Source organism: Lutra lutra, chromosome 12 (genome assembly GCF_902655055.1).
Source record: "Lutra lutra chromosome 12, mLutLut1.2, whole genome shotgun sequence".
Classification (NCBI taxonomy): domain Eukaryota; kingdom Metazoa; phylum Chordata; class Mammalia; order Carnivora; family Mustelidae; genus Lutra; species Lutra lutra.
In genome coordinates, this window is record NC_062289.1 from 77,572,354 (window position 1) to 77,598,854 (window position 26,501).

The following is a 26,501-nucleotide window of genomic DNA, read 5'->3' on the forward strand; positions in this document are numbered from 1 at the left end:
AACGCATCCGTCCGGCCCCAGGGATGTCTGATAAGGGATCGTGGATCCTCTTAAACTCTCACTTTTGTTTGTTTTTTAAGTTCTGGGAATGGTCTTTTGAATGGTGAGTGTTTTCTTAAATGTTGGGTATAATTTTAATTTTCGAGTATCTGACCGGTTTTGTTTGTAGTGTGCTTTGGGTTATTGTGACTTCCCGTCTCCTCCTTTCCTCCCCTTCCGCCCTTGTCAGTGTTAAGAGTTGGCCATATCAGCACACCTTTGGGTTTTAGTGGAATTAGCAGCATATACCATTCTGTTTATTGACACAGGTGCCACCAGGCTGTTTGAAGACCAGAGTCCTAACACCTGCAGTGGCTTTGTGGACACACAGTTGACCCTCAGTGTCCATGGATCCCTAATTGTGAATCCCCCGGCTCACTCAGATCTGGCTGTAGCCCCCCAGAGCAGTACTGCGCTCGGTCACTCGAAAGCAGGAGCACTCTGTGCGAGGTGCGAGCAGCCCAGCACGCTCCCTCCCAGCTGAGCAGGTGCCCTCGTACAGTTTAGCATCACCTCCTTTGCATCTTTGTGCTTTTTAGGGTGGTTTTACAATTTAAAATGAACTCCAGACACTGTTGTGTGCTCTTAGTGCAAGGGATCTGTGATGTGTTTCATGGAGAAGATACGTGTGTTAGGTGAGCTTCGTTCAGGCCTGAGTTAGTTGCTGTTGGCTGTGAGTTCGGTGTCGGTGAGTCAACAGTACAGAGTGAACGAGGCGCCTTTAACACGTACACACACACATGAAACAAGGTTGTGTATTGATCAGCTGACCCGTTTCCCCCCGGGGAGCCGCTGTTCAGCACCCACGATGGGAACGTGGAGAGAGTCAGCCGTGTTTCTCACTCTGCCGAGCGCCTGGCTCTGCTCGGCGTCTCCGTGCCGAGCCGCAGGCTCTCCTGTGTGCAACAGGTGCCCTGAGCTGCTCTGCTTGCTTTCAGTGCATGACCTGCGGCAGCAGATGGCGGCCCTGCAGAGCCAGCTCCAGCAGGTGCAAGGGGAGCGCGCGGCTCTGAGCAGCAAGTTGAAGGCGTCCCAGGCCGAGATAGCCTCTCTGCAGCATGTCCGGGAGTGGTACCAGCAGCAGCTCGCCCTGGCCCAGGAGGCCCGGGTCAGACTGCAGGGAGAGATGGCCCACATCCAGGTATGGCCCCTGATGCGTCTTGTGTGGAACAGTTGCCTTTTTCCTCAATTAAAAAGTCTTCCTATTTTTAGATTTTATGGATACATTTTTTTTTTTTTTTTTTTAATGTAACAGGTTGGTCTTTCTGGGGGTTTTTTGTTTTTGGTTTTTTTTTTAAGATTTTATTTATTTGACACAGAGAAAGAGATCACAAGTAGGCAGAGAGAGAGGGGGAAGCAGGCTCCCCGCTGAGCAGAGAGCCCGATGTGGGGCTTGATCCCTGGACCCTGAGATTATGACCTGAGCCGAAGGCAGAGGCTTAACCCACTGAGCCACCCAGGCGTCCTTATGGATACATTTTTGAGAACTCTGTTGCCCGCTCATCCAGCCTACACCCTGTCCTGCAGGGCAGCCACCCTCCATGACCTTCCGATCCCAGGAGTCTTTCAGCTTCTACTTGCACATTTTTAATTCTGAAGTCCCCTCTCTGGAATTCCTGTTACCGAAGCTGTGATGAGTCCCCCCCAGAGGAGGGGGGCTGGCATTGTTTGAATCCAGCTCAGCCCGGTGTCTGCCTGGGTCTCAGGGCTCACACACCAGCTCCTATGCCCTGGTCACTGCCCTCCTGGGTCATTGCTGACACGCACAGAGCACAGCATGTGTCACCTCCTGGTTGGAGTTTCACTGGCTCCAGCTGCTTGGGCACCAAGTCTGTCCCGCATGAATACTCTGAATGTTTCTCTCTGTTTTGTTGGGTGTGCAGGCGAGTCAGCCTCAGAGTCTGCACGAGGAGTAGGGGAGCGGGTGACCATCCAGGCCCATGGAGTAACACTGGGTCCTTTTCCTCGAGGCCTCTCCCTCTGGGCCCGCTGTGTTCCAGAGGCGCTCGGGATGGCAGGCAAGTGCCTGAGATGCATTTTGCTCCACATCTTGGTGCTTTAGACTGATTAGATCGTGAGGATGACGAATGGTGCCTTGGTGCCTCTTTTTGAATTCAGCTACAGGTTTTGTTCTCTCTCCCTTTCTTTTGTCTTTTCAGATAAAATGTTAGTTAGTTAAAACTTATTTATTAAGGGGGTGCCTGGGTGGCTCAGTGGGTTGAGCCTCTGCCTTCGGCTCATGTCGTGATCTCAGGGTCCTGGGATCAAGCCCCACATCGGGCTCTCTGCTCAGCGGGGAGCCTGCTTCCCCCTGTCTCTCTGCCTGATGCTCTGCCTACTTGTGATTTCTCTCTGTCAAATAAATAAATAAAAATCTTAAAAAAAAAAAAAAAGAATCCCTGGCACAGATGTTTAAAAAAAAACAAACAAACAAAAAAACAATTATTTATTAAGTAGAAGATATAAATTACTAACTCCACCAAATGCTCTTAAAAAAACACACACAAAATCTAAAGTCTGTGAATACATGACATAGAAGTATTCTTAAATTTCTGTTCCATGTATTTTAAGCCAAAGGACCATACGGATAAGCATTTATTCTACTTACAACATACATGGAAATCACTGTGCAAGTTAATGCAAGCTTGAAGTGACAGTCATTTATACAAGGCATAAATGCATATTTAAAGAAGCTACATTTATGTATCTTGACATAAGACAGAAGTGGAGGGAGGGCCCCAGGCAGTGGAGTCTTAGAGCCAAGACTGCGTTTTCTCAGATACCTTGGGAACCCAGGGTCAGCATTCCTGATTAGGAAGGTGAAGGCATTTCCTCCTTTCCCTGCTAACATAGAAATGTTGCCAGGCACATTCAAGAGGCAGGACAGAGTAGGGTGGTCTTTTCTCTTTCATTGCCTTAGAACACAGTCCCAGCAAATGGTGCCTCCTCCTCTGCTCTGGGTAGCTTCCAGTTAGACCCCAGCATTCACAACTTCTGGTCACATCTGCATCTCACAAGTCAAGAAGCGTCCACATTAGATCTGGAAGTAATGTGCGGGAAAACCCATTCACAGACCCGTGTTCCCTCAGGGCTTCTCTTTCCTGAGCCCCCTCTCGGGGCTGGCTTGCTGTGCTGGATACCTTCTGTGTGAGAGATGGTGGGTCAGGGGAGGCCTGATTGTGTGACAGCCAGGGGTCAGCCTGGCCAGTATCTCAGACAGGCACTGAGAGGGCAGGGCATGAGATGTATCTGGTCCTAGTTGGTTACGTCATTTTTTTTAAAGATTTTATTTATTTAATTGACAGAGAAGATCACAAGTAGGCAGAGAGAGAGGGACGCAGGCTCCCCACAGAGCAGAGAGACCAATGCAGGGCTCGGTCCCAGGACCCTGGGATCACGACCTGAGCCAAAGGCAGAGGCTTTAACCCACGGAGCCACCAGGCGCCCATTGGTCAGGTCATTTTTGGGGCAGATTCCAATCCCTGCTGTCCTGTAACCAGATGAGGCCCCTCAGCCCTAGGCTGACACATATACCTTCACTGAGAACTTTCGTGTAGGTCTTGCAACAAAGTGCATAGGGAATTGCACTTTGGGGGAATTGGGGGGGAATTGACCCCTGACCTCGGGACTGCCGGCCTGCCCCTCTTAGGCACAGCAGCCCAGGTGGTCCAGGTGTCAGGGTGAGTGACAGGAGGGTGGGCCGTGAGCCCTGTGTGGTGGGGTCCTGGGGAACAGCTTCCCCCAGGGGCCATCGCTGGGTAGGGACCCTCCCTGTCCGGCCTCAGGGATAGCCCAGTCTGCACTTGAGCATGAAATCTGGCCACTTTCTACCTTGTGGAATTTTTCTTTGAAGGTTGGACAGATGACCCAGGCAGGCCTCCTGGAGCACCTGAAACTTGAGAACGTATCCCTGTCGCAGCAGCTGACGGAAACACAGCAGAGGTCCATCAAGGAGAAGGAGCGCATTGCTGTCCAGCTGCAGGGCATCGAGGTGAGGGCTCTGCGTTCCGGGACCTCAGCCTGTTGCTGTTCGTCTGGGGTTGGGGCTTCGTTTTCACGCTGGTCAAGGTTCAAGTTGACAAACACGCGGACATAGACACTGACATTGTGTATGCTTACATTCAAGTGTCTTTTAAGCTAACCTTTAGGACAAGTGGCAGTGATTTCAGGTTGGGGACTCTGACCCTCACATTCACGGGAAGCTCCTGTGTCTCTCTGATCTGAGCTGCTGGCGCTGACTTGTCTTCGGCTCTCCCACGTGGGCCTTGCACTTGGGCAGGGGTTGGGGCCGGCTGGCAGGTGGAGGCAACAGTTCAGCATGTTGGATCTCAGAAGGCCTCATAGGAACAAGTATTTTCTTGTCTCTGTGCTCTCTGCTTGTGTCCTCTTTAACCCCCAGAGCCACACGCGCCTGAGTTAGGACAGGACTGGCTGCCTCCACAGATTATGCCCGGGGTGGTGGGTGCAGCAGCTTTGACTGGTCTCCTCAGCTCTGAGACCCCATATGGTTTCTTACCTTCTCTGAGCCTTGTTCCCTGGTTCTATGAAATGAGGGTGATAACGCGTACTCGACAGGCTTGTCGGGAACGGTGCACAGCATCTGGGCAGCGTGTGGCTTGGCAGTTGTGTGCCAAGGATGTGGAAAGACGGTGTCCTGGGACTGTGGCCCCTCCTCTGTCTCCCACCTCTCTGCACACACCTGTGTCCTCACGGGTGACGAGGGTGATGGGGGATCATTGTGGCACAGCAGGCATCTGCTACAAGGGCTCAGCACCAAAGAACTGAAAGAACTTTAAATTATAAACTGATGTTTTTCCCTGAGAAATACATCTAGGTGTTGGGTCTTGTCTACATGATCACACCGTAAGGAATGCGATGTTTGTCTCACAGCCCTCCTGTGGTTTCACCAACTGAGTAAGAGTGTTCCCAGTAGGGGAGCCTGGCCGGCTCAGGTCATGATTCCATGGTCCTGGGATTGAGCCCCACATTGGGCTCCCTGCTAGGCAGGAAGCCTGCTTTGCCCTTTCCCATTTCCTCTCCTTGTGTTCCCTCTCTCCCTTGTTCTCTCTGTCAAATAAATAAAATCTTTAAAAAAAAAAATGTTCCCAGTATCCCTTCCCCAACACAGGGATGCTCTACAGCCTGTCCTTGCCTTAGAGGCAGGCAGGGGTCGCTCATCACTTTATCCCATTTCTTTTTCTTTTTTTTTTTTTTTTGGTGAGGAGATGTATTTTATTTAAAGATTTTATTTATTTACTTAATAGACAAGAGATCACAAGTAGGCAGAGAGGCAGGCAGCAGGTGGGGGGAAGCCGGCTCCCTGCTGAACAGAGAGCCCGATGCGGGGCTCAATCCCAGGACCCCGGGATCATGATCCAAGCCGAAGGCAGAGGCTTTAACCCACTGAGCCACCCAGGCGCCCCTTTTATCCCATTTCTTCAAGCTGGTCTTCTGCTCACTTTGACCCGGTCGGCCCGGGCGTCAGCAGAGGGAATCGTGGGCCAGGAAGTAGGTGAGGCGGCCTCTCTCTTGGGCAGCAGGAGGTCACCAACCTTGGGCCTCTGTGCCCCTTGGCTCCTCAGTGTGCGGGTCAAGGACAGGACAGTGATGTGAATGAGGATTTCCCACTCAGTCTGCTGTGGCTGTCAGGTTATCCTGATAGTGTTTTTCTTTTTTAAAAACACTGTTTTCTGTGCTTAGGCCGACATGTTGGACCAGGAAGCTGCCTTCGTGCAGATTCAGGAGGCAAAGACGATGGTGGAGGAGGACCTGCAGCGGAGGCTGGAGGAGTTCGAGGACGAGAAGGAGCAGCTGCAGAAGGTGGCGGCCTCGGCGGCGTCCCTGGAGCAGCGGTTGGAGCAGGCAAGCGGCCACCGTGCCTCGCGTGGCTGCCCTGGTGCTGCACACGGCCCGTCCTCGCCTGGCTGGCCTCGCTGCCCACGTTGGGGCCAGTGTCTGTTGAATCCGTTACCATGTCTCCTCAGCAGTCCGGCTGTTGCTGCACACCTGGCCGGGTGGTTGACTCCTGTGTTCTTCCACCCCAGAACTTTCCATACGGAACACTGACCCCAAAGCGCCCTGAACACACTCTCGGAGCAGGGGCAGGGTTTTCGTTGCAGGGCAGTCCTTGTGAATCGAGTTCCTATTTTCCAGGTGAATCTGACTTTGCAGCAACGAGACCAGCAGCTTGCGGTGTTACAGCAGGAGCACCTCGACCTGCTGAGGCAGCTCACCGCGACACAGGAGACGTTGCAGGCCCGGGAGCAGTCCCTCGGCGACCTGCAGATGCGCTACGACGAGCTGCATGCCCAGCTGGAGGAGCTGCAGGGGGAGGCCGCCTCCAGGGACGACACCATCCGCTTCCTGCAAAATGAGAAGATTGTCTTAGAGGTGGCTCTGCAGGCGGCCAGGAGTGGCAGGGAGGAACTGGACAGAGGAGCCAAGCGCTTGGAGGAGGGCACCGAGGAGACATCGCAGGTTTTAGAACAGTTGAGGCAAGAGTTGGCCGTGAAGTCCAGCCAGGTAATGCACTTTGCTGCCATTCTGTGATGAGTTGTGGTTACATGGAAGGACCGGTGCTGGCTGCTGGCTCCTTTGTTGGAGCACCTTGTTTCATAAACACGGAAGAACGCTTCTAGCGCAGGGTCCAGGGCTCGGGTGGCGGGGGGACCCATACCAGCAGGCCGTGTGCTTCCCTCCAGCTGCTGGGGATGTAGGTGCTGAGGGCTGGGAAACCGGGTCGTGTTCGGTGCTGTGAAAGTAATCTGCCGAAGGGCACCTGAGGGGCTCAGTCGGTTAAGTCACTCTTGACTTGGGCTCCGGTCCTGATCTCAGGGTCATGGGATTGAGTCCCTCACCGAGCTCCACACTCAGCATGGAGTCTGCGTGTCCCCCCACCCACCCCAGATTTCAAGCGCACGTGCTCTCTCTCTCTGTCTCTTGCTCTTAAGTCTTAAATAAATTTTAGAAAGAAAGAAAGAGGGGCGCCTGGGTGGCTCAGTAGGTTAAGCCTCTGCCTTTGGCTCAGGTCATGATCCCAGGGTCCTGGGATCGAGCCCCACCTCGGGCTCTCTGCTCAGCGGGGAGCCTGCTTCCCCCTCTCTCTCTGCCTGCCTCTCTGCCTGCTTGTGATCTCTGTCAAATAAATAAATAAATAAATAATCTTTTTTTTTTTTTTAAAGATTTTATTTATTTATCTGACAGAGAGAGATCACAAGTAGATGGAGAGGCAGGCAGAGAGAGAGAGAGAGGGAAGCAGGCTCCCTGCTGAGCAGAGAGCCCGATGCGGGACTTGATCCCAGGACCTTGAGATCATGACCTGAGACGAAGGCAGCGGCCCAACCCACTGAGCCACCCAGGCGCCCCAATAAATAAAAAATCTTAAAAAAAAAAAATCTGGGGCGCCTGGGTGGCTCAGTGGGTTAAAGCCTCTGCCTTCAGCTCAGGTCATGGTCCCCGGGTCCTGGGATCGAGCCCCGCATCGGGCTCTCTGCTCCATGGGGAGCCTGCTTCCTCCTCTCTCTGCCTGCCTCTCTGCCTACTTGTGATTTCTCTCTCTTTCTGTCAAATAGATAAGTAAAATCGTAAAAAAGAGAGAGAAAGAAAAAGAAATCCACCAAGAAACCCCAGTTTCTGTCCACAGATGATGTGGAACTCAGACGTAGATAAAGTTGCGTGGAGGGTTTGGATTTTCTCTGCTGCCTGCCCATAGTGGAGCCCCCTGGACATGTGGCACGGTGGTCGTGTGTCCGCGGGTGAGGGCGGGAGATGTGAAGGGTCCAGGCACATATGCATATGAGCTAGCACACCACTCCTGGGAGCTGTTACGCTAACAGTGTGACGTGACCTGATGTAGGCGAACGTTAACAAACAGCACGAGGGGGGCGCCTGGGTGGCTCAGAGGGTTAAGCCTCTGCCTTCGGTTCAGGTCATGATCCCAGGGTCCTGGGATCGAGCCCCGCATCGGGCTCTCTGCTCAGCAGGGAGCCTGCTTCCTCCTCTCTCTCTCTCTCTCTCTCTCTCTCTCTGCCTGCCTCTCTGCCAACTTGTGGTCTCTTTCTGTCAAATAGGTAGGTAAAATCTTTAAAAAAAAAACAAAACAAAACAGCACAAGGAAGGTGCAGGGATGCGGGCAGCGGTATCGCGGCAGGAACAGTTTGCCTTTAGATCGCTCTCCTTGAGCATCGAGGATGAGGAGATTGGTGGCGGGTTTCCCTCTGGGATGTAAAGTCCAGGGAGCCTGTGTTTCCTCTGCTAGCACTGCCCTGGGACCTGTTACTTTTCAGACAAGACATGAAGGCACGTCGAGAAGCAGTGGGGCGTAGTTTGGGGGATTGTGGGGACCTTCAAGTTGAGGCTGAATTTGCTATTACTGTCAGCTCAGTAAGAGGGATTTCAGCTCTGACCCCTGAAAAGTGCGGAGACACGGGGTTTGGGACACTGTCACACTGGAGTCTTGCCTGTATTGCTGTCTGCTCGCTGGTGGGTTCACTGTGGACTGAGACAGGCGGGAGCGGGCGCCGGCCTCCCTGGGAGCAGAGCGGCCTCAGTGACGGCTGCGTGTGTGTCCTTTGCAGGTGGAGCACTTACAGCAGGAGGCCGCCACCCTGAAGAAGCAGACACAGAAGATAAAGGAGCAGTTTCTTCAACAAAAGGTAAAAACATGTTGGTTTTCCTTACGCACAGCAAGTGTGTGACAAAAAATGCCGTGTGGTTTAATCATTTTTCCAGAACAAAACTGGTCAAGTGGGAAGCAATGTTAGACCCGCAGGCTTGTTTTTAGCTGCTCTCTCATCCCTCCCGTTCTACGGTCTCCAGTCAGGGACGGCTTCAGAGTAGGGTCAGCATCTGTGGTGTGGATCTTGGTCCTCTGTCCTCTCAGAGGGCGTGAGCTGGGCTACGACAAAGACTGACTTTCCCGTTAGCGCGTCTCGCAGATACGACACCCTGCTCTAGTGCTGCAGTAGGTCCTGGCCCATGCGGAGGGCGGGGGCTCACGTCGCATGGGAGCGGAGCCCGTGCGGCTGTTGGAGGAAGGAATGCCAAGTGTGGCTTGCACCAGTGTTTTGAGGAAGGCCGACCCGAGGGAGTTAGACGTGGTTCTGGAGTTTGTTGCTGGGACGCCAGCACGGGGAGGACCCAGCGGAAGCGTGGCCGTGTGGCTGAGCGGGAGCAGTCGCCTGAGCCCCAGGGAAGGGGAGGCCGCCAGGTGACCCTGTGAGCATCTCCCGGACGTGCTCAGATGCTGAGGTGATGCTGTGCCTCAGCTAATTGTGTCCTGGAGCTGGTGAAACGCGTTGTCCATAGTGCAAGACGTGGCATGCCGTGCACCAGCAGTGAGCCCTTCCGCTGAAGGAGGCTGCGCATCAGCTCTGTCTTGTCGGGCAGGTGATGGTGGAGGCCTATCGGCGGGACGCCACCTCCAAAGACCAGCTCATCGGTGAGCTGAAGGCCACGAAGAAGAGGCTTGACTCGGAGCTGAAGGAGCTGAGGCAGGAGTTAATTAAGCTTCAAGGGGAGAAGAAGTCCGTGGAGGTAGAACACGTGCGCTTGCAGAAGGAGATGTCCCACGTCCACCAGCAGATGGCCGACCTTGAAGGGCATCTGCAGTCGGCACAGAATGAGCGCGACGAGATGGAGGCGCACTTGCAGGTGGGACGCGTTTGACTTCAGGGTTCGGCCAGATGTACCTTGGGGTCTGTTGTGCAGGGTAGAGGGCAGGACAGCCTGGAACAAGTCCCTCCTGGAGTTCCCATCCTAGAAGGACAGGCAGACAGACAGGTTCCTCACTGGAGACAGCCCCGGGCTGGAGGCCGTCAGCCATTGATAGTTCACTCCAGCAGGCACTGGGAGGGGCCCTGGGGGGCTCGGGGAGGGCTGGTCCCTCGGGGACTGCGGGCAGAGCCGCAGGCAGAGGCTGACCTGGGCATTCCCCGTAGCACTCTGGACAGCTCTAGCGTGATCGCTTGTATAGAGAGCGAACCTCTGTCAGGGTCCTTCAGAGCCTTGTGCTTGACGGTGGCCATGGACCAGCAGCACTGAGCCACGAGAGTCTGGTCCTGGGAAGCAGGCTGCAGGGGAGGGCTTTGCTCCGCTCACTTTGTCTTTTCTCCCCTTTTTCGGAAGTCTTTGCAGTTCGATAAAGAGCAGACGGTAGCGCTTACGGAGGCCAATGCGGTGCTCAAGGAGCAGATCGAAGAGCTGCGGCAAGAAGCCGCCCGGTACGTGCCCCCGAGCCATGCGGGGGCGGAAGGGGTGGGCGCAGGCGGCCCCGAGCCCTGTCGGGGACACACAGCGGCTGAGGGCCGGGGGACCCCGAACACGCCGTCAGTGGAGCCCTTGCCCAGGAGAGGCAACACAGGATCCACTTGGAGGCAGCCGGGGAAGTCAGATTGCAAAGCTAAGACCGGAGGGCGAACCCCGCCCTGCTTCGTGGCTGCCCGGGGTTCACAGGCACAGCCCTGTGTGTGTGTGTGTTCCACGGCAGGTGCACGTGGCAGCCCCGGCCCCTCCCCGGTCCCCCCCCCCCCCCGGGGCTGACGTGTGTGTAGCCCTCCTGCTGCGTGTGCGCACTCCGTAGCTTTTTGAGGCCTTTAACGCCTGTGGCGTCTCGTGTCCTGCACGACCTTACTTTCGTCGCCGGAGGTTACCTGTGAGCTGCACTGTTGGGTTTATTACTGCTGCTCCGAGCAGGACACTGGAGTGTCTGCAAGGACAGCAGCGTTCTCTGTTTTCCATGAGGTCACTGGAGCGGCTCTGAGAGGGTGGCAGGACGGAAGGAGGTGCACTGCTAGGCTCTGCGGGGGGCAGTTGCCACCGGCCCTGTCTGGGGGATTGGGTCTGGGGGGAGCAGCAGCTAGCCAGGGTGGGGCTGCGGGCGGGTGAGGACCAGCCTTTCCTTCGTGCCGGTGTCAGGGCGTCTTGTTGAGAGTGAGCTCCGACTCCTTCTCTGTCCTGCCTGCCACACCCCAGGGCCATCACGGAGCAAAAGCAGAGAATGAAACGGCTGGGCTCAGACCTGAGCAGCGCTCAGAAGGAGATGAAGACCAAGCACAAGGCCTACGAGAACGCGGTGGGCATCCTTAGCCGCCGTCTGCAGGAGGCCCTCGCAGCCAAGGAGGCGGCAGAGGCAGAACTGAGCCAGCTGAGAGCCCAGGTGGCCAGCGGTGGCAGCGACCTCCCTCTGCACGTGGGTAACCCATCTGCTCCTGGCTGGGGTGCCAGGTGTGCAGACTCCGTACTGGGGACTCCCTGTGTTACAAACGTTCACATTCTGAAGACCTCGAGAAAGACTGGAGAGCCAGGGCAGAACTTAGCGTGTCGGCCACATCTCTGTAAAGTGTCATGCACTAGCAGTGTGACCAAGGGCTTGATCGCCGCCCGCACGTTCTCTCAGTTAGCCCCTGCATGCCTGCACAGGGCACACCGTCCCCTCCTCCCTCGGCCTCCCTGCCCACTCCTGTCCTTCTCCACACCGCCCTGGTATCTGGGGAGGGATTTCCTGAGTGCCCATGGGGATGGGGTGTGGGGGGTATATTTGCAGAGTCCAGGAAAGCTTTTCGAAGGAAATAATCTTTTTCTTTTTTAAGATTTTATTTATTTATTTGACAGACAGAGATCACAAGTAGGCAGAGAGGTGGGCAGAGAGAGGGAGATGCAGGCTCCCTGCTGAGCAGAGAGCCCGATGCGGGGCTTGATCCCAGGACCCTGAGATCATGACCTGAGCTGAAGGCAGAGGCTTTAACCCACTGAGCCACCCCGGTGCCATTGAAGGAAATGAGTTTTGAATAAGTGGGAGGTGTGAGAGTACACGGGGGATCATCTCAGCAGGGGACTGCCCCTATGCAGGGCTTGCGGGAAGACGCGTGCTGTGCATCTAAGGGGCATGGTGAGCCCGTGGGGGCGGGGGTGTTTCTGCCGCAGGGGTTGGGGTGTGTGCAGGTGGGCCATGGTCGGTCTGTGTCAGGGCTGGTGTGGAATGGAGGGCTGAGGAATGGCTTGGGCAGGGTGAGCTCTCCGTCTTCTGTGGTGGGACATGGACAGGCAGTGTTGAAGCACAGCTGAGGTCAGGTGAGGCTCTTGGGGAGACTACGTGGGCTGTCCTGTGGTAGCTGAGAGATCACAGGACCACACGAAGGCTGCAGAGAGGCTGGGCCACAGGTGGCATGTGGTCACTCAGAAAGGAAGGCCGTGAGCTGGCGGGGCAGGCCAGGGGCCAGCATGGGGGCCGCACCCAGTGTCCAGGTAGAGGGTGCTTGCAGGTAGCTCTGCTGCCCGCAGTCCTTTGGGGAAGGTGGCCAATGTGGGCTAGAGCGGGATGGAAGTGGCTGTAAATACTCAGACTGGAAGGAAGAGGGACCCTGTGCATGGGGAGGGTCCTGGGCTCTGTTCTTCCTGCTATCACATCACGAGGCGGAAGCCTTCTGCTCTGGATTGTTTTTTAGGCTAAGTGGGTGGATGTCCTGGAGGAGGATGGTGGATGGGGCCAGCAGGGTGAGGGCTCTGGGCTTCTGGGGCATTTATCATTCCTGGGATGAGGCTACCGAAGCATCCCCATGTCCTCGGGGCCCCACACCCTGCCGTCTTGGCCAGCATCAAGGTTTTTTTAGATTTATTTATTTATTTATTTATTTGACAGAGAGAGAGATACCACAGGTAGGCAGAGAGGCAGGCAGAGGGTTGGGGGGAGCAGGCTCCATGGAGCAGAGAACCCAACGCAGGGCTCCATCCCAGGACCCTGAGATCATGACCTGAGCCGAAGGCAGTGGCTTAACCCGTTGAGCCACCCAGGCGCCCCTGGCCAGCGTCAAGTTTTATCCGATTCTGTTAATTTGCTTTTTTGTTTATTCCTAGCCAACGTTTCACTTATGTTTAGTGATTGTTTCTTACTAAACAAAGTTTGTCTTTTTTTTCTCTATTTAGAATTTAAAAGTGGGAAGCTATATGGCACGTTGTTTTCTTACCAAATTAGGTAAATTTAGTACTTCTTTTTTTTTTTTAAAGATTATTTGTTTATTTGACAGGCAGAGATCACAAGTTGGCAGAGAGGCAGGCAGAGAGGCAGGCAGAGAGAGAGAGGGAAGCAGGCTCCCCACTGAGCAGAGAACCTGATGCGGGACTCGATCCCAGGACCCCGAGATCATGACCTGAGCCGAAGGCAGCGGCTTAACCCACTGAGCCACCCAGGCGCCCAATTTAGTACTTCTTTTACCTAATTATAAAATAGTGGGAGGAGGGAAATTTATTAAGTTGCAATTTCCCTTCAATCTAAAAATATTTCTAGGCTTGTTTTTTGATTGTCTGGCTTCCCCGGTGTCAGGGACAGACTGTAAATGCGTCCGGGGGCCTGCTGTCGTCGCCCCCGTGCCCCCCGCCTGCCGCACAGCAGCCTCAGAGCAGAGTCCTGGCTTGGTCGGTGCCTCACCACTTGTAAAATGGGGTGTTGGCAAGCAGGCATGTCACTCACCTCCTGATCCTCAGTAAAACGAGGCCCAAGTGGAGGAAGCGGTAGACCGTCCTTGATCAGAACGGCTGTGCGAGGAGACACACTCGGAGGGACCAGAGTAGTGGCTGCCCGCAGTGGCAAGCGCGTACGCGCACGCCTGCCGGGAGCTCTGCCACCCCGGGTGCGCTTTGCTTGCCGCAGCGAGTAATTTGTCATTCTTGTTTGTAAGTCAGTTTTTCTGTATTTTCAAAACGTTTAACCGGAGGAGTTATTTTGTGAGTTGTTAACGTGCGCCCGCTGTGGTGGGGTCACTGGGTTCTGCCGGGGGAGGGAGGTCCGGGGCGAGGCGCCCGTGAGGCGGTCAGCCCGCTGACACGGTGGGTGTGAGGCAGCCCTGCAGGGAGGGAGGCGAGCGCCTGTCACGTGCTGTCTGGAAGCCCACGATGAAATCCCCCTTCCCGTCCTGGCTGGTAGGAGAGGATCCAGGCTCTGGAGGCAGAGCTGCAGGCTGTCGGCCACAGCAAGACGATGCTGGAGAAGGAGCTCCAGGAGATTATCGCACTGACCAGCCAGGAGCTGGAGGAGTACCGGGAGAAGGTGCTGGAGCTGGAGGACGAGGTAGGTCGCGCTCCGTCCCTGCACAGCTAGACGGGCCTCTCTGCTCCTGTGCGGCTCTGGAGAGGCGGAAGCCTCCGCACCGTGCTTCTGTGTGTCGTCTGACCCCTTGTCTGGGTCCCTCTCACCCCGTCCCTTACTGCCAGGCTCCCCACACGCTCTCTCGAGCACCCCTTGGTAGTGGGTTGTCAGAGTGTGAGGGTGAAGATGCGGCCGGTAAGAACTCTGGTTGCAAATAGTGCGAAAACCTGTTCTTTTTTTTTTTTTTTTTTTTTTTGAGAAAACCTATTTCAAAGAATTTCATGTAACTCTCGGGTCCAGAGAGGCTGTGGCTTCAGGTGATGCTGCATGTGGCAGTTGGTGATGATGTCACCAAGGGCTCACCCCAGGGTCCCAGGCTCCCTGGGGGAAAGCTAGGGGCTGGGACCTTGGGTGGGCTGTATCTGCTGCAGTCCTGGGTAGTCTATTGGAGCTTTTTGGCACAGCTGTTGTGTTCCTGGTGTGGGGACCTTAGCCCCGTTAGCCAGAACAGGTACTCGTGTCGGTTCACAGTGGCTTCGATCTGTTTCAGCTTCAAGAATCCAGAGGCTTTAGGAGGAAGATAAAGCGCCTCGAGGAGCTGAATAAGAAGTTGGCCCTTGAGTTAGAGCACGAGCGAGGGAAGCTTACAGGCCTGGGGCAGTCCAACGCCGCTCTCCGGGAGCACAACAGCATCTTAGAAACAGCTTTGGCCAAGAGGGAGGCAGACCTGGTTCAGCTGAACCTTCAGGTACTCGGGCCCTTTGCCAGAGGCGGGGGGACTCGCTGCAAGGGCAGGTGGCTCTGGGTCTGGTGCACGTCACCTCATGCAGTTGTCCCTGCCACCCACAAGCAGAGACAGGAAACAGGGAGGATCTGGTGATGTTTGGAGCCTTGCGGGGTGGGGCAGGGGTGGGAGCTCCTAATGCCCCCCTTACCGAGGTGTGGAGGCGCTGTGCCCCGTCCGTTAGCTTCCTGGAGGGTGGAGGCCTCCCTGCTCAAGCTGATCCCACTGTTTGTGACGGGCTCTGTGACTCAGCTCTGGGATATGAACCCTGGGGGCTCTCTCCAGACCCTGTTCTCACTCCTTAGGCTCTGCGGCCTCTCTGAGGATGGGGAAGCAGGCCTGGCACTTAAGGGGCATCTTCACGGGGCAGTCAGCAGCCGGATCCAGCCCCTGTCTCAAATTATCCAGCCACCAGAGAGCTTATGAACTTGTATTTGGCACTGGTTCCCACCCCTGCCATGTCTGGTGGCCTCCTGCATCTGTGTTACCTGCCCCACCAGGGACGTGTGTGTTTCTAAGCCCTGATTACAGGCAGCCTTTGGGTTCCTTGCTCTGTGCTTGAAAACGGCCATCTCAGACTTTATGTTTTCAGAGATGGAATTCTCTCTCCTTGGCCGCCTTGTGCGGGGCACTGGGGCTCCACAGGCCTTCCTCCCTTACCGCTCTGGTGATGTGCCGTAGGTGCAGGCCGTCTTGCAGCGGAAAGAGGAGGAGGACCGCCAGACGAAGCAGCTCGTCCACACCTTACAGGCCGCATTGGAGCGAGAAAAGGCCAAAGTGCACAGCCTCAAGGAACAGGTGAGTGGCTAGCTTCCCCCTGGTTCTGAACTGCAGCTTCAGAGCCTGTGGCAATGTGTGTTTCTGAAAACTGAGTACGTGTACCCTTGATGCCTCACTTCCCTTTTAGGAATATATTGTACGAATATCTTTGTTGATGTGTTCTGACAGCAGTGTCATCACAGCCTTGGTGACAGTGAGCAGCTGGAGGGAGCTCTAATGTCCGTCCCTAGAAGAGTGGACTTGGATTAACCCAGATGCAGTCATATGGGCCCAAGACGCACGCACAGAGCCCTGTAGACATACTTGCTGGAGGACAGTGTCGCACACATAGTCTTGAGTTAAAACAAACTGCAGAGCGATGACCCCGTTAGTGTGAAGAGAGCAATCGAGAAAGAAGGTTGCATGCACCTTCGCTGTTTCCTGGCAGGCTCCTTCCCGTGCTCAGGTGCCCGCCAGTGCATCAGGTCGGTCTTCCAGAGAGAGGCCTGCCTCGCCGCCCCTATGGCCTGGGCCAGACCTCAGCCCCTAGGGTTCCTCAGCGAGCGCATAGCCGTGATTCCTCAGCAGAACATCAGCATCATGGCTTGAGGGCCAGGACTCGCTTACCCTCATGTCCCCAGCCCCTGGCACCAGAGAGATGTTCACAATGTGGGGTTTTTTGTTTTTAATTTATTTTTTCAGTGTTCCAAGATTCATTGTTTATGTACCACACCCAGTGCTAGAATGTGTTTGTTGTGTGCACACGCTCAAGGGTGTTTGTCACATCCTTTAAAAATGTCTCCATGGTGATATGATAGAAACGTTCTTCCCTTTTTGGGGACGCAGCAGTAGAATATTCTTTTAAGAGAGAACAGTTTTAAGATCTGTTTAGTACAGGGGCGCCTGGGTGGCTCAGTGGTTAAAGCCTCTGCCTTCGGCTCAGGTCGTGATCCCAGGGTCCTGGGATCGAGCCTCACATCGGGCTCTCTGCTCAGCAGGGAGCCTGCCTCCTCCTCCTCTCTCTCTCTGCCTGCCTCTCTGCCTACTTGTGATCTGTCAAATAAATAAAAATCTTAAAAAAAAAAAAAAGAGAGAGATCTGTTTAGTACATGTTGCTATGGGGATGCCTGGTTGGCTTAGTCTGGCTCAGGTTCTGGGACCGAGTCCCACATCGGGCTCTGTGCTCAACAGGGAGTCTGCTTGGGAGTCTCTCTCCCCCTGCCCGCCCCCCACATGCATGTGTGCTTGCTCGCTCTTGAAGAATCTGTTACTGTGAACAGACCCCCGTTTGCCTTGCCTGTAGTTGTGGGTTTTTTTTTAAATTTTATTAACATATAATGTATTATTTGTTTCAGGGGTGCAGGTCTGTGATTCATCAGTCTTAACACAGTTCACAGCACTCAGCATAGCACATGCCCTCCCAGTGTCCCTCACCAGCCACCCCATCCCTCCCCGTGGTTGGTTTTTATTCCTCGCGTGGAGTTGAGCTGAGTCAGCTGCCCTCCCTACTTTTCTATTTTTCCCCCAATTCCTATCTTTTGCTCACTTACTAATTTTACTCCCCCTTTAATGAAGATGAAACTAGGAAATCTGTAAATAAAAGTGTTGGGGAAAAGGATGGATATGTGACATGGGCTTCCTTTTTTTTTTGTGGGGGGGGCTTCCTTTTTTAAGGGCAGTAACTGAACAGTCATCATTTAGCTCTCTAAGTGGCTTTCATATAATTATCTGGATTGTAAAAACAGTACATACTAGTAAAAAGGAAAAAAAGTAAGATTAAAGATCATCTTGAATTTGCATCTAGTGATAAACCACTGTTAACATCTTTTGTTGGAGTTTTGTTTCTTTTTGTAAGAGATTTTTCTAAATTTGACTGTCATATATCGTGTTTTTATTTAACTTTTATATTTTTAATTTTTTTAAAAAAGATTTTATTTATTTGGCAGAGAGAGCACAAGCAGGGGGAGTGGCAGGCAGAGAGAGAAGCAGACTCCCTGCTGGGCAGGGAGCCCGATGTGGGGCTCGATCCCAGGACCCTGGGATCATGACTTGAGCCCAAGGCAGTTGCTTTACCGACTGAGCCCCCCAGGCACCCTTTATTAAACTTGAAAAAAAGAAGTCCTTGCTTGTGCTATTAGATAAGAGAACTGAGGGGCGCCTGGGTGGCTCAGTGGGTTAAGCCGCTGCCTTCGGCTCAGGTCATGATCTCAGGGTCCTGGGATCAAGTCCCACATCGGGCTCTCAGCTCAGCAGGGAGCCTGCTTCCTCTTCTCTCTCTGCCTGCCTCTCTGCCTGCTTGTGATCTCTCTCTGTCAAATAAATAAATAAAATCTTAAAAAAAAAAAAAAAAAAGAGAACTGAGTTATTGGAAAGGAAACTGGAAGATTTTGTTATACTCTGAGAATTTGCCGGTCTTGGAAACCTTGGGAGAAACTGCAGTCGGCCATGGGAAGGCGACTGTGTCCTGGTGCAGTTAGGAGTAGCGTCACTGCGGTTCCTCGGTGTGCGGGTACGGCGTGTTCTTCCCCAGAAACATCCGCCGCGACTGGATTTAATAAGAACGAGGCGGATGTCCTTGAGGAGGACGACCAAAACTATTCAGACCTCGTGTGCATTTGTTAGTTTGGCAGACGCTGGCGGCCGTGTCGCCTGCCTGTGTGCCAGGCATGTGTTAGGGCTTCGGTCCTCCGGGAGTTGGAGAAGCTTCGGAAGAAACGACGGCAGGGGCGGCTGGGACGTGGGTGGGGCCGGCGGTGGCTCCCCTCGCAGACAGCACGCTGGCACCTTCCGTGTGGTTCTGGCCGCTGTCCTTGGTGACGCTGGTTTCTGTTCTTGTAGGTTGCTGCCGCCAAGGCGGAAGCAGGACATGACCGCCGTCACTTCAAGGCTGCCACCTTGGAGCTGAGTGAGGTGAAGAAGGAGCTGCAGGCCAAGGAGCAGCTGGTGCGGAAGCTGCAGGCCGAGGCCGACGCTCTCCAGTGAGTGCCGCCAGTGGGGGCTGGGTCGGCGCCCCGGCTGGGGGTGGGCGGGCAGGGACTGGGTCCACACCACGGCTGGGGGTGGGCGGGCGGGGGCCGCCACATCTTCCAGGTAGGACGTCCCACACATGCAGTCACCCAGGCTCTGGCAAATCTCTGTGCACTCTGGAGGCAGATATAAGAAGGAGAATGTATCCAATCTCTGTCTTAGGAAACCTGCAGCTCAACTCTGAAGTTTCTGGCCGGACGCGGGTGTCCTCACTGCATACCCGAGGGTCCTTCACCAAGAACAGAGAGCCCCAAATGAGGGGCATGTGTCCCGAGGGCTGGGCGCCACCACTGAGGTTCACGGCAACCTCCATTTAGGGCGGCCTTGAGTTGAGCACATGCAGGGGGCTTTTCTCCCATTGTCCTCCATAAAATGGGCTAACAAAATGTCCTTCCCGGGGGCGTCTGTGACGCCCAGTCACAACACAGCACCCCAGAGCTCCTAGAACGGTCCCTGCCCAGAGTGAGCAGCGTGTGAGTTTCTGTCACCCGTAGTGGGGAACCACTTTGTGTGGGGGGGTAGGACTGCTGTGACTTCATGCCTCCTTGTTTTTTATGCTAGGATTCAAGAGGGGAAACATTCCCAGGAAATAGCACAGTTCCAGGCAGAGCTGGCGGAGGCCCGGACCCAGCTCCAGCTCCTGCAGAAGCAGCTGGACGAGCAGCTGAACGAACAGCCTATAGGAAACCAAGAGGTGACCCGCCGGGAAGGCTTTGCACCTCCAGTTAGCAGGACTGACAGAGCTAGACTCCACTGTTGACACATTCAGTTCCCCCACTCCTTGTCTGCTTGGAAAGGGATATTTATTCTTTCTAAGTATGATGTTAAACAGTACACAGAGATGTAGTTAGAGCAATTTATAGTGTAAAAAAGCCACTTCAAAATTCTTTGGTTCATGTGACTTTCTCCCTCCTCTAGATGGAAAATCTCAAGTGGGAGGTGGATCAGAAGGAAAGAGAAGTCCAGTCCTTGAAGCAGCAGCTGGAGCTGACAGAGCAGCAGAGTAAGAAGGAACTGGATGGAATACAGCAGTTGCTGCAGGTGCGTGCCGTGGAAAGGCCCTGGGGCAGAAAGTCCAGGGCTGCTCCTCACAAGGTGCTAAGTGAGTAACATGAGTTACCCCCGAACCAAGCGCTTCCACTAAGCCGCTTTGCGGATGTTACCCATTTCAGAAAGAAGGCCAGGTCACACAGCTAAAGGAGGCCCAGCCCAGCGCTCTGTGTGCCCTGGGCCGGGCTATGTGAAGTGTACCAGGACTGGGACCTGACAAAGCCCAGGCAATGAGACCGTGCATGTGGGAAGTTCATGAGTCTGTGATACACTTTTCCACAAAGAGATCTATGTGCGGGCTTGACTGCTTGCGTAAAGGATCAGGAAGAGAGTCTTGCAAGGACTCCTACTTGTGCACGGCTGGAGTGACAGGATTGATTTATGTCTTTCTTCCTAATGGGGACGCTTACTCCAGTAGCTCACCTTGGAGTTGGAACAGGTGACTCGGGGTCCGCTGTAGACAGTGGACATGGAAGTATCGCTCGTTCCGCAGCAGAGACTCTGAATTTTGGGTAAGAACGTTGCGGGTGTGACTGTGCTGCCCAGCCTAGACTGTGGGGCGGAAGTAGGCTGGTGTGGCGGCGCCAGTTGCAGCATCACGGAGAAGTGAGCGTTAACGTTTCCAGCCCCTTACCCTTGGGACATACACAGATCTTAGCAGCGCAGGTAAGATCCTTCAGATTTTAAAAACGTGTGACTTCCCTTTCTTTAGAATGTCAAAGCGGAGTTGGAGACTGTGCGGGAAGATTTGTCCCTAACCCAAAAGGAGAAATTCGTGCTTCAAGCTAAAGTGTCGGAGCTGAAGAACAACATGAAGACTCTGCTCCAGCAGAACCAGCAGCTCAGGCTGGACCTGCGGCGCGGCGCGGCCAAGACGGTACTCAGGCTCGGTGCCCTTGCGGGGTTCCCTGGGCCCACGGCACCCCTGCTGGGCAGGTGGCTGGCAACCCTCCGGTCACTCAGCCTTGAAGTTCTGTTTAGCCAGTGTGTGGCAGCTCCTGTGCGAAATAAATGATGCCAGGGTCTTGGGCTCGGCCACGGGCCAAGCCCTTTTATTTTGGTGCCTTTTCCCAGAGCCTTTTGCTGCTTTTTATGGATTCAGGTATCGTTTTGTTTATACACCTTCTAAGCCATACGAAGGCTCATCTGCTGGTGTTCACAAGAACCCCTGGCCGAGTCGGTGCGCCGGCTGGGGCCAGCAGCTGCCGCGTGGCTTGGGGGCCCCAGGAAGCCGCGCATGTCCCCTGTGTACCTGTCATCGGTTTCCCCGCTCGGTCTGCGTTGGTGCCTCCAGGTGCCAAGAAATCATTCAGACTCAGAGTCTGTTTAGCCTGTTTGCCTGTCTGTGGAAAGAGTTTGAAGTTCTAGAAAAGGGAGTTGTAGGAGTTAAAAATAGGCTTAATTTCCTAGGGATTTGCGGGGTCAAGGCTATGGTCCTCTGGAAAGCGCCCCCAGTCCCCACAGGGGTGTTCTCGGTGAGCTTGGCCCGTCCTCCCAAGCAGCCTGCGCTTCGGGTTGCCGTGTGAGCCGCTGCGCTCTGGGGCGTCAGGAAGGAGCTCAGCTCCCCGCCGGCACTCCCTGAAGTCCGGGGCTGCGCTTGTGACAGTCGGGCGCTGCGTAGGGGAAGCTGTGGTTGGTGTCCGCCTCCAAGCGAGAGGGCTAACCACGTGCTTTTAAAAACAGAGAAAGGAACTGAAAGGTGAGGCCAGCTCTTCCGGCCCCGTGACGCCAGTCAAGATCCCCGACTGCCCTGTCCCGGCCTCGCTGCTGGAGGAGCTGCTGAGGCCCCCGCCTGCCGTGAGCAAGGAGCCGCTCAGGAACCTCAACAGTTGTCTTCAGCAGCTGAAGTATGAGCCACGCTCTGTGTCCTCCCTGGGCCCTGGAAGTAGATGGCGTGTTCGACTTGGGGAAATCCTGTTGCCAACCCTGCAAACCCCAGAGAGGTTGGGCAGGTCTGGGCTATGTGCGATCACTCAGGCCCTCGGTCCCTCTCGTACGGGAGGCCTGCCTGGAGCTGGGTGGCCCTTGGGAGCCCTACACATAGCTGGAGGTTTTGCTCCCACCAGCCTGAGGCCAGTGTTGGCAGGGCGTGGCCCTGTGGGGACATCTTTTTGACCCTGTGAATGGAGGCCTTGTGCATGCAGGCCCTCAGTGATGTCTCACCCACCCTCTCCCTGAGCGCAGGCCCGTGTATGCAGACCTCTGCACATGCAGAGAGAAATACTGAGCCCCATAAGTCGTGTGACCGCATGGGTGCTGCTTCACAAATAGGTCTGTCCGCCCCCCGAGGGTGCCGGAGATGCTTGCTCAGATCTATGTTGGAGAGGACCCCTTGCCCCTTGGGGAAGTCAGAGCATCATTTCCAGCTCTCATCTGACTGGCCTGCCTTCCTCTGCTTCCCCGGTCTGCCCAGGCAGGAGATGGACAGCCTGCAGCGCCAGATGGAGGCACACGCCGTCACCGTGCATGAGTCCCTGTCCTCATGGACGCAGGGGGACCCCGCCGCCAGCGCTGCTCTCTCGGGAGATCATGCCAACCTCAGAGGAGATACAGAGCGACACAGTCAGTACAGGGTCTCCGGACAGGCACTTGGAACAGCAACCACTGAGCACCCCCGCTCCGAGTGCTTGTAACTACCCAAAGGAATTTTCTTTTATCAATATTATTTATTTGACTGTTTGCTCTGTGTTTCCTAAGAGATGAAGTTGAAATTTTGCATCTGCCTTTTCAGGAGTAAAAGAACTGAACAGGAGCCAAGGATTGGAGAAATAGTCATTCGCAGATCACAGCTAGCTTCCCCACAAAATGACCAAATGCTAACAACCTAGTTTAGATCTCAGTGAGTTTCTGAATGTGTCTGAAAGGTTCCTTCCAGAAGAAGGTCTCTGTCGAGTGACCTTAGATGCTGCTCTCTGAGGGCTGATGCCCGCCAGTGGCCACCGGTGGAAACACTGCATGACTGGGTCCCGTTTCTCTCTTTCCTGATTCAGTGAGAGCTTTACCTCCCTGCAGAAATGAAACTTGATTTGCACCTTTGGTTTTATTTTACTTTCAATAGTTATCTCACCATAGGATGTGTATATAAATACTGAAAATCATAAGCTAATCTTCAAAAAGAATATGTCCATATTATTTAAGAATGACCTGAATTGTCTTTTTATCGATTGCCTTTTGAAAATCTGCTGTCAGGAAGTAGCGTACTTGTAGGATTTAGGGATGTCGGTCAGAAAATTATATTTTAAGAAATATAATTATTTTATTTACTGTACCTTCTAAAACCAAATATTCTTGGAGCGAAAGGTTTTTTTGTTTCAGTTTCACTTTATTTTTGAGAGCCTCGTCCTACGTGCACACCCCCACCCCCACCTGACCATTGACGCTGCCCGGCCTCACTCCCCTTGGCTGTCCCTTGGCGGGCCTAGTGGCCACAAGGTTACCAGTGACCGCACACTGGCCTGACATGGGTGATGTTTGGGGAGAGGTCATAGGAGAGGTGGGGAGAAAGGACCAGGGCTTCCTGCAGGGCTCCGAGCCAGGCGCAAGGCTTCTCCAGGCCTCCTCCCACCTGCCCCAACTCCCCCACCACCGTGCCCACATGAAAATCCATCCATTGGGGCCTGTGTGGTCATCAGGAGACATGCTGAACTCGTGGTGACAGCCTTCAGAGGCCCTGTAACCTCTCATCTGGAGGGATTTCTAGCAGGGGCAGGTGATCTCTGTGGGAAGGTGGTGGAGGCCTCCTGAGCTCTCCTATAGGTGAGAGTCTGATTTGGAAGCCGGCTCCCTGAGCCTGGGAGATTTACTTGACTGTCTGACCCATGAGGGCTGTAACTTTGTCCCCTGGCCACATTGGCTAGGAAATCCAAGCTGATAGTTACCATAGTTAGAGAAGAGAGGCCCCTGGTGCAGATCTGCGGGTCTTAGGATGAAGTCGGAAGTGGTACTGATCAGGCCAGATATGCTTCTGTTGACTTGCTTCTTAACGTCTCTCTTGTGGAGAAAACGGTTTGGTATTTTCAAGCCGTTTGTCTTCTCTTACACTGTCAGAAGGTTAATTGATAAAGTAGCGTTAACCACAAAGATGCTTAGTGTTTAAAAAAAATTCCCTAGCAAGTATTGACATTTCCGAAGTATGTATATCACTTGTACAGGGTTAATCTTGAAATAATACTTGAAGACTTTTCATTATAAATATATCCTATTTTTCATCTTAAGTTGGAAATTGTTTTTGACAAAATTGTTTTTGTACCATTAGAAAAGGAAAATTGTAATTTACATCCTTATTTATTTGGGGTGTTTCATCCTCAGTTTTAACGTTCAAACCGAGACCTGACACTCCGCCTCACGCTGCGGCTACTTTCCCACTGCTGCTGTTGGCGCTCTGCCAGTGAGAGCCGGTCACTGCGCATTGGTCATTAGGAGGGGGCAAACGGATTCTGAATAATCCTCAAGTGAAAGCAGATTTCTGTTCCTCACCCCGTTTGCCTCATGTCTTACTTGCTTGCTGTGTGTGGGTGCCTGCCTGTGCGCGTGTGGGTGGGTGTGTCTGCACACATGTGGGCGTATACAGGTGTGTGTCCCTTGTGCATGTGTGGGCATGGGCAGGTGCGTGTGCCTGTGCGTGTGTGTGGGTGGGCACAGGTGCCTGTGCACGCGGGGGCTTGTGCTGGCCCGAAGCGGCAGTGCTCCCTGCTCTCCCGACATCATCCTGTGCCACTGTCGTCACCCCATCTTTCCGTTCTGTCAACACCCAGCCTGCCTTTGGTCTGACTTCCCTGGCTGTCCCCATGCGCTGGGATGTCACCTGTGTGGCCTGCAGCACCTGACCCGGGGCCCTTTTGTTCAAGGGCCCCTGACACTGGCTTTAGGGTTCCTTAACAAGTCTCCTGAGAGAGGAAGCTGGACTTTGAAATCCCCTGCTTCTGATTTGTTGAGGCTTATTTTTCAATCTCTGAGGGACTTGATTGGCACTGCTACCTCCCAGGCTACGTTCTGCAGTGAGTATCATTTGAAATATTCTGTTTGTGGGCAGAACGTGTGAATTTGGGATTTACTCGTGGAAAACAGTAGTCCAGTCTGGAGTATTTGTAAGAACAGGCTTGCTGTTATGTCATGTTTGTGTGTGTCACTTGTCTTGTGTGGCGACTGTGTAGGTCATGCCCTCACTGCAGAGGACGCTAGTTTGGACAGTTCGTGATGTCATTTCTTGTTTCTCTTACGTTCCAAGGAAAGGCTTGTCGCAATGTGGTTATCACTGACTTCCATGCAACACATTGGATAGATGCCGCGGATCTTATGGGTTTACATGGTTTTGTTCTACTGTTTGGAAGGTATGACAGGCAACGTTTTGACAGGATGTGAACGTGACCTTTTCCCTGGCCTGGGTCCAGGTCATGGGACAGACCTGCTAGGAAGATTTTCATCACAGTCTTTCTCCGTTGGAAGACTTTTCTTGGTGTAGGGATACTTACTACAGAAGCCATGGCATTATTCCTACTCCTGTGAGTAACTTTTCAAATAGAAATGAAATGTCCTGTGTAAAGATTTCTAGTAGTGAAAGGGACCAGCGTGTCTGAAAGCAAATGTCCTGGAGCCTTCCTCAAGAACGCTGTGACGTGTGAGACGTCCTGAGCTTTACTCAAACACGTTCCAGGCAAATCTGATTGTGTGGTGGTCTCAGGCTATAATGGGATCCTTGAGGGTAATGTTGTAGAGGATCTAGAAAACTGGATGGCTTTTAAGTTACTCATTTCTGTTAAAAATTTTCTCATGAAAGGGAGTCCTCAGGTCGGGGCCGTTAGGGGAATGGTGTCACCATGCACAACAATTGTAACTTTAAAAAGCATGTTGATTTTTTTATAAATTTAAGTGTGCTGGGGAATTCCTTAAATTTTGTGCAATAAACTATTTTTTGTTAAAGATTTTCATATTTCATTGGGGGGCCTTATTTTAATATATATATTTTGCCATATTTGGGAGTAACTTTTATTTTGTGTTGTTATAAACTGTTTAACTGCTTGTCTTAAAAGAGCACTTTACAAAAAAAAAAAAAAAAAGAGCACTTTACTGTTCTGCTAAAAGATTCAGATGGGTGTGAAATCTAACTTGTGCTGCTTTTGACCACAGCAGAAGAATGGCAGTGTGTTAGCCGTGCCCTTCCCCCTAGCCCACGCTGCGCCTGCTGTCACACGCAGGTGGGTATGAAGAAGAATTTTGCTGAGCAGTCCGAGAGACCAAGGGCAGGTGCCCTCCCGCCTGCGGGCATGTCCCTGAGCATGTCCCTGTATGGGGGGCTGCCTTCACCGCTGGGCCCCACGACTGTAAGGGCTGACCGCAGCCGGACCGTAAGTACTTCTCTGAGCCTCCACATCATGGCCCAGTTCCCCCTCTTCCATCCGTATTCTTTTTTTTTTTTAAGATTTTATTTATTTATTCGACAGACAGCGATCACAAGTAGGCAGAGAGGCAGGCAGAGAGAGAGGGGGAAGCAGGCTCCCCGCCCAGCAGAGAGCCCGATGCGGGGCTCGATCCCAGGACCCCGAGATCATGACCTGAGCTGAAGCCAGAGTCTTAACCCACTGAGCCACCCAAGTGCCCCCCATATTCTCGTTTTGATCGAAAAGAGTTAGCCGGGGGGGCGCCTGGGTGGCTCAGTGGGTTAAGCCGCTGCCTTTGGCTCAGGTCATGATCGCGGGGTCCTGGGATCGAGCCCCACATCGGGCTCTCTGCTCAGCAAGGAGCCTGCTTCCTCCTCTCTCTCTG

The 26,501-nt window shown here is 53.7% G+C and overlaps 1 protein-coding gene across 5 annotated transcripts in view; it reads left to right on the forward strand.

Moving 5' to 3' along the window:
• Positions 1-25,658, forward strand: part of GOLGA3 (golgin A3) — a 47,286-nt gene extending 21,628 nt beyond the window's left edge. For 4 of the 5 annotated variants that reach the window (XM_047696969.1, XM_047696967.1, XM_047696970.1 and 1 more), the window contains exons 8-24: positions 978-1,180; positions 3,893-4,030; positions 5,740-5,901; positions 6,193-6,561; positions 8,616-8,693; positions 9,427-9,690; positions 10,165-10,259; positions 11,011-11,227; positions 13,958-14,101; positions 14,670-14,867; positions 15,585-15,701; positions 18,501-18,640; positions 19,251-19,383; positions 19,608-19,730; positions 20,452-20,616; positions 21,423-21,586; positions 22,153-25,658. In XM_047696969.1, coding sequence (XP_047552925.1) covers positions 978-1,180; positions 3,893-4,030; positions 5,740-5,901; positions 6,193-6,561; positions 8,616-8,693; positions 9,427-9,690; positions 10,165-10,259; positions 11,011-11,227; positions 13,958-14,101; positions 14,670-14,867; positions 15,585-15,701; positions 18,501-18,640; positions 19,251-19,383; positions 19,608-19,730; positions 20,452-20,616; positions 21,423-21,586; positions 22,153-22,372 — 2,930 coding nt within the window. In that variant the 3' untranslated portion in view covers positions 22,373-25,658. The remainder of the gene's footprint in view (positions 1-977; positions 1,181-3,892; positions 4,031-5,739; positions 5,902-6,192; positions 6,562-8,615; positions 8,694-9,426; positions 9,691-10,164; positions 10,260-11,010; positions 11,228-13,957; positions 14,102-14,669; positions 14,868-15,584; positions 15,702-18,500; positions 18,641-19,250; positions 19,384-19,607; positions 19,731-20,451; positions 20,617-21,422; positions 21,587-22,152) is intronic. The other variant, XR_007121841.1, reaches the window with a different exon arrangement.
• The last annotated feature ends 843 nt before the right edge of the window (positions 25,659-26,501 follow it).